This window comes from Asparagus officinalis, chromosome 9 (assembly GCF_001876935.1).
Source record: "Asparagus officinalis chromosome 9, Aspof.V1, whole genome shotgun sequence".
Classification (NCBI taxonomy): Eukaryota; Viridiplantae; Streptophyta; class Magnoliopsida; order Asparagales; family Asparagaceae; genus Asparagus; species Asparagus officinalis.
This window is the reverse complement of record NC_033802.1, coordinates 15,485,058-15,492,110: the sequence shown is the minus strand read 5'-3', so window position 1 is coordinate 15,492,110 and position 7,053 is coordinate 15,485,058. Positions and strand designations below refer to the sequence as shown.

At 38.9% G+C, this 7,053-nt stretch overlaps 2 protein-coding genes across 2 annotated transcripts; one reads left to right on the top strand and one right to left on the bottom strand.

The window, feature by feature from the left end:
* LOC109824085 (tetratricopeptide repeat protein 33) lies at positions 215 to 5,968 on the top strand. The gene is made up of 5 exons (XM_020390606.1): positions 215 to 466; positions 577 to 715; positions 3,304 to 3,335; positions 5,243 to 5,329; positions 5,413 to 5,968. The coding sequence occupies exons 1-5, from the start codon at positions 233 to 235 to the stop codon at positions 5,635 to 5,637; spliced, it is 717 nt and encodes a 238-aa protein (XP_020246195.1). The 5' UTR covers positions 215 to 232; the 3' UTR covers positions 5,638 to 5,968.
* LOC109823231 (nitrogen regulatory protein areA-like) lies at positions 5,984 to 6,700 on the bottom strand. Its single transcript, XM_020389518.1, has one exon. It carries the CDS (start codon positions 6,698 to 6,700, stop codon positions 5,984 to 5,986), a length of 717 nt encoding a protein of 238 aa, XP_020245107.1.

Here is a 7,053-nt window from a genome sequence, read left to right as displayed (position 1 = left end):
CCCTCTTAAATAGTCGGGGTTGCCAACCCCGACTAATTAGGAAGGTGATTAAGCTGCTAATCAAGAAATCGGATCGGTTTTGGTAAATAAAAAAAAAGTCGATTTCAATAATAAAAAAATTAAATGGGGCTGAAGTGAAAATTTGTTCTAAAAAAAACCTTCATGAATAAAGCATAGAGCCCAGAGTCCGTGAGATATCGTCACTCTCGTTTTTTTTCCTCGCAATTTAAATATGAAAATAGTTTGGAAGAAGAAACCAAAAGAGGAGAGCGGCAAGAAGCGAGCTCGAGCTCAGCCTCTCGCTCTAAACCCTAATCTCCCCTTCGAAAGAGAAGAGGAATCAGATTCAGAATCCCAAAATGAGAAAAAACGAATCAATACAGAGAACCCCTCTTCCAAAAACCAAAATCCCGATCAGATAAAGACGGCCGAGTCCTTCGAATCCCAAGGCAATCAGCTCGCCGAGGTTAGATTTCTTGACACTTTTGCCCTTGAGAAAGGGATTTATTGCGTAAATTGTTTTGTTTGTGGGTAAAATTGAAAAAATCGAGTTTTTCTTTTATGCGTCTTTCGTAGGATGGGAAGTACAGTGAGGCTCTTCAGAAGTGGGAGGCTGCGATTGTGTTGGTGCCGGGAAGGGCAATACTGCATGAACAAAAAGCACAAGTTTTACTTGAGATGGGGGATTCATGGAGCGCTCTAAAAGCCGCAACTCGTATGTAGAACTCATTTCTTTCACATCGACAACTGCTCATAGTAAAATGACAAAAAAAAAAAAAAATCAATAACTATTTCGTTGTCGGTTGTGTGCGTATGCAGTTCGAGGTGTCTTAACATTTGCCCATTGCTAAGTTGCATGGAAACGTGTATGAGTGCGGGACATGACAAATTGTAAAATGTAGGGTATAAGGACATTGCTACATATATATTGAACTTTATAATTTACTTGAGATCATTATTATTATTTTTCTATTCATATGCTGTTAGAATTAAAATCCACATCACATTTCTAAGTTCCTTTTATTTCGTTGATTATTATATATTGGAAATGGGTTGTTTTTGAACTAGACAGAAATGGGATGTTTTTGAACTAGACACTCAAGCGACCATTTGAAATCCTAGGTTTGAACTTGGATATGGGCTAAAACAAACCCGTGGCTTGTCTAATGAAATGAATATGAAGTGTAGGATATACGTCCAAGAAGTGCATGACAAGTGTTTTAAATTAAAAAATATATCATATATTGATTACATGTCTGAATACATGTATGCGTATATGCAAGGAGCGTCCATGAAGTTTCAGTACGGGTATGTGTCGGGTACGGCTTCGGCCTCATGATAGAAGCACCCGGGTAACATAGGCCCATTTTGAAGTCTCACTAGAGATTAAGTGTGTGTATCTCATGAATACATTGATGGCGAGGTGCCAGCTTATATATACCAAGAGATCAACTAAGTGGCGCTAAACATCCCGTTTTTCACATGAAAAGCAGATGGAGGTCACCACTCCTATTTGCTAATATCTTGTTGTACTAAATGGGGAAGCAAATAATCAGCAACTTCATATGTCCAATTTTAAATGAGGAGGATGTTGAATATATTAGGATTTGTGTCACATATGTAGGGAGATATGTAATAAAGGGATACATATCCTACTATATTTCACATCCTCCCTCAAACTCACAGCGGGATTAAAACGGTGAGTTTGGACAATAAGAACTGCACTTGCAGAGGATGTTTAATCCTCGACAAAAGAGTCAAATACTGGTGATGAATGTCGGACCCTGGCAACGAGATAGGTAACACTGGATAGGAATCCAGAGGTACTGACAAAGGAAAAAAAAACAGTGGTTATAAGATCGATAACATAAGGTAGGAATCTAGGTGCGTGATGGACGGGAACTAAGTGTTGACAAGACTGATAGAGGATAGAAATCCTTGTACATCAACGGAGAAAATCTTAGTGGAAATGTACGGATTTGATGTCTGCCATGTCAAACACATAAATCCTTATTTGCCCACCCCCACCCCCCAAACCCCTGCACACACATGTATTATGGGGGTTGGCGTGCCCCTTCGGCCTTTTAGCTGGTGAGACATTCGTGTAGTATATTCAACCTTTGTATTCTCGATCGTCAATACACCCAGATCACAAGAGAGGGATTTGGAATGTGCCATGTCAGCGCCACTCCAGCTAGAATGGTGGAATGATACACCAACCGTTTGCTTACCTACATATATAAATACAAATAAATATTTGTAGAGAGAGATGTAAGTATACGTTCAAACATTATAATTGTTTCTTATTTGGAAGACAGCTATGCCAAGTTTCTATGAAAGCGCATACCACTTTTCAGCAATAGATATGGTTCAAACACATTCATGTCTTGATAGGCTTCATGCAGATCAATAAATAAGTAATCTGAAGGGTCAAACATTACTGGCATTTGTCCACTAGAAGCCCACTAACCTTTAAGTTTGTAACCCATGGGACAATGGGACGGTAAGCATTTTTCTCTCTACCATAAGCCTGAATTAACTTTGACAATTGAGTTAGACATGTAATATCTTCAATGCAACATAGATAGATGGATATCAGGACACTTATGCATGTAAAGTGCTGTTAATTCCATGTATGGTCCTTGTTCATATCTTGGAGTGACAGTTGGTTTGACGCATTCGACTATTCAAGCAGTCCATGCATATGCATTTCCTGGTAGATGCCTGAGGTTTAACTACAGAAAACTGTCTTTGACAAATATTTCATTATGAAAATTACTGCTAATTCAAATAGCAAGCGCAGACTTTATGCTACAGTGAGATAGGTCTCTTTCATAAAGTTCCTCACTGGCTACAAACACCATTGAGGAAAATTGTAATTTAAAGCTCTAGTCCAGATTTTATCTGAGAAAATTCTGTTCAGTTTTTTTATATTTTTAATTTTATTTTTGTCAATGTATGCATACTGAGTGACCACTTTTTACGAAAACCAACACTAGTAGCTTTAAGTTGAGAAGAGATGTGTATACACACAACATATAATGGCATGTTTTATTTGCTAGAAAGATACTAGTGATAAGAAAGCTAAATTCCAAGGTTTTCCTTTTCTCGAGGCTTCATAATAACTATACCTGTTTTTTCCTAAATGCTGAAATAGGGACTCAAATATCATGCATATGACTCATGAGCTGCATGATTCACCAAAAGTACTTAAAATCGAAGATATTGTTTAGCATGCTACTTTAGATATCCATGGCCTGCTCTTATAAAAATACTCTATTGCTAAATGTTGTTACCTTGCAGGTGCTTCAGAGTTGGAACCATTGTGGGCTGAGGTTTGTTAATGACACACTATCATCTTTTATATGCCCTTTTTACTTTTCAGTTTCTGGATATGAGCCACCATCTGTCTTTGGTTGTATCTGAGTCGCAAAACAAAAGAAAATGATATCACTCTCATTTACATGTCCTTGAGGTTTGAATGATGTACCGATGACAATGGAATGAAGTCGGCATTAACTTGGTGGCCTGTAAGTTTTCAGAAACAGCAACAAGATACAGTCCCTACACAAGCAGCATCTTATTTACATCCTGTTTTTGTGCATTAAAGATCAGCTGCTCTCATGATATACAAAAGTCGATAGTATTCAGTAGTTCTTAGAATATCAGTATCATCTTCATTACAGCTTGATTGTTCCAAATTATGAGCAATCATGATAAGTGAACAAAAAGTGAATATTCCAAAAGAGAAAACATACAAGGGACTTCTCGGGATCACAAAAAGATAGCATTTGCTCTTGGAAGATTAAGAACTTACGAGTTGGACGGGTTATAAAGCTTTACTTCTTGAAATAAAGCCTTTATAGAAGGTTATTCATTTCTAACAAGCATTAGTTTTGAAGTCTTATCTGACGCCTTTCACAATGAAGACTGGGAAATGATTCACAATTTTTTAGGTTTTTCATTACTTTGTTCAGCACTTTGCTGAGAAACCGGTTTTCTCATCAATTCACACTATTACAATCAACTGGCTATTGCATTATGGGAATTTAATAAAAGTCAATATTAAAAAATCAAGGTGATTAGGGGGAGAAAGAAATAAAGTTAGGACATGCATAATATTATCCAGTGAAGAACCGGACATGATAGCTTTGGTATGTAAAACCAAAGGTCTGCAAAATAAGGATAACTGGGTGAGCATAACTCCATAGGAGTCCAAGACTACTGATTGATGATTTGTTTGCTTACTTATTCAAATAAAAAAGAGGAAGGTAGTCTAAATAGATGGAAACTGGTGTGTGCACATGTGCATGTGTTATGCTTGTGTGTGCTTCCGTGTGTTCATGTGCGTGCGCGCGCGCATGTGAATTTACAGGTTTGGGTAAAATGATTGGAAAGTCATGTTCATAGTATTGAAAAAATCATACCTCATAGTGATTTGGACACAAAACTAAAATTTAATTGCTTCATGGTATGACAGACATTTACATGTTTGCTGGGAAGGGAAGTTGTCTTATGTGAAGCATTACTGGAACAGTAATCATGTAGCACCTAAGATGTTTTCAAATCTTTTATCTAGAATGCTTCTGTCAGATGATGATATGTCAAATTAGATTAAATTTAATCAAGCTGTTTCAATTTTTTGTTGCTATTTCTTCCAATTTGGAGACAAAAGTTCTTGCTTCAGCACAGTAAGTCCGGTTGTGGTGTATAATGTTCTCTTTTTTTAACTGCACCAAGTTATATGCTAGCAGTAAAGTTCAAATGGACATACAAATATTAGTTCATGTTTTGTCACAATTATGAATTTAGTTAAGGTAAATACTGATGTTGTATGAGTTTATGTTGCAGGGGTCAACTATAACTGTATTACATAATAATGGGTTAATTGTGGATAGACCCCTGAGTTTTTTTTGACCTTTTAGAGCCCCCCCCCCCTCCCGCCCCCCCCTCCTCAAAAACAAAACACAAAACAAAAGCAAAACACTCAGGGCTTCTGTCCTCACCTGGGCAGGAGTACAAGGGCGTATCTCCCCCAATGAAACTATAGGGGGTCTATCCTGCGATTAGGAGATAGTACAGGGGGTCTATCCGCAATTAGCCTTATCAGAATTTGAAAGCAATATTGTTTTGATTGGAACTGTATTCCTTTTCAATACACGAGGATGTATATTTCATCTACAGTCTGAGAATGAACCTGTCTTTAGTTTTTAATCCATAGACATGCATATTCCTTATACAGGCCTGGATCACCCTTGGTCGAGCACAGCTAAACTACGGGGAACCTGACTTGGCCATAAAAAGTTTCGATAAGGCTTTAGAAATTAAGGTACAGAGGTTAATATACTCGTGTCTTTGTATCTGGACATACATTTTGCTCGCATGATACTAACTTCAATGTTTTTTGCATAGCCCAATCATGAAGAGGCACTAGTTGATCGAGAAACTGCATCACATCTTGTGAAGAGGAGAAAGCAACTTCATTCAACAGATAATATCATCAATCAGACACGTTACAAGGTCAGAGATGAAGCCAAATGCTCCGATGCCCCTGTCCTCATTGAAGATGAAGTCGAGAACTCTGATGCCCCTGCTCTACATTCAGAAGAAAATCAAAGAGCAAACGAGTCAACTTAGAAGTAACGCGTATTATGTACTATCTTCAACTATGGCAAGATATCACTCATATGTGCTTGAAATACGGATACTGAAGCCCTTGCCTCTTTTAGTTGGAGCGCGGTCTGAGTTTTTCCCTTTGTGTACAAAGTACAAACAGAACAAATCAGAATAAAAGTACATCCTTTGTAAGGCGTACATTATGTCCTTATCCATTTCACTTCGGTACACTGTTTTGTATCCATTAAGAATTTTTCTATGTTGCAATCACGAGCACAACTGTATTATGGCAGAAATTGAACACGAAGTATAGAACTGTAAATATTTTCGAAAAGAACAGGCTGTTTATATATCCATTTATTGCACATCAATCATCATAAACTGTCTTCCTGTTTCTCTCTCTAATCAAATTGCTACAACTGAGATTGACTGCATTGTTTATTTTCTGACTATTTTTGTACTTTATGCCGCACGCATTACAAAGCGTCCCCCGTCCATCAGGACCCGTTCTCCATTGCGGGGTCTCCTCCGTCATGCAGTGACCGCATCTCCGAGTTGCTTCAGAACTCTTTGGAGAGCTAGCTTCGTCGCTGCTGCTAGCATCGCTGCTGCGATCATCGCTTACATGCTGTGCTGAGCTCTCCAGAGACAACTCTGGAGGTTTTACGGACCACGCATGATTCTTGCCGTGGTTATTATTCCTCTTCCTCTTCGGTATACCGCGGCTATGAATCGCGTCGATTGCCCCTTTCTTAGGCCTGCCACGCTTACGAGCTGACTCTTCTGGGTTCCGACTCTGGCCAAGTACGAACGCTACGCTTTCCTCTCTCCTTTTCCTCGGCCTACCACGACGACGAGCTACTCTCTCCGCATCTTCACATTGACTCGAACGCATCAACCCCGCGGTGTTCTCTCTTTCTCTTACCCTCTTCGTTTCCAAAACATCGAGGAAGATTTTAAGTTCTTCCATCGGATAGATTTGGATGGTCTCCAAAGGATCATCAGGGACACAAAGGGGTTCGCCGAAAGCATCTTCCTTGCTGCTAACGATATCATCCAGCTCTGGGGTTTCAAAAGAGAGCATGAAAGAGAAAATCCGAGAGGAAAATATTGGAGTTTGGATGGGCGCGATGGAATCCCCAGAGGGTAGCAACAAACAAAGGCTTGAATGCTGCACATTGAGAGTTAACAGTTTTGTTAAGTGTCCAGAATTATATGTAGCAAAGGTTTTATTAGGTTCAAAGAATTCAGAGATAATACATAATTAGTTACTAAATTTGGTTGATGCTAGCCATATTAGAATTTCTGCAACCTTTGCCTTCTAAAAAAACGTGTGACAATTGGGAAGTCGAATGGGGAGGACGTAGGAGCCTCGGAAGTCCACCAGACCGATACTTCTCACGTTTTATTGCTTTCAAAAGTACGCCACGCGTGAGC

What these genes read in the sequence shown, in the direction of transcription:
- LOC109824085 (XM_020390606.1), top strand. Translation starts at nt 233, where the DNA reads ATGAAAATAGTTTGGAAGAAGAAACCAAAAGAGGAGAGCGGCAAGAAG. An exon ending in CGCTCTAAAAGCCGCAACTC is followed by an intron (nt 716 to 3,303) that starts GTATGTAGAACT and finishes GTTACCTTGCAG; the next exon opens with GTGCTTCAGAGTTGGAACCA. An exon ending in TGGAACCATTGTGGGCTGAG is followed by an intron (nt 3,336 to 5,242) that starts GTTTGTTAATGA and finishes TTCCTTATACAG; the next exon opens with GCCTGGATCACCCTTGGTCG.
- LOC109823231 (XM_020389518.1), bottom strand. Translation starts at nt 6,700, where the DNA reads ATGCTCTCTTTTGAAACCCCAGAGCTGGATGATATCGTTAGCAGCAAG.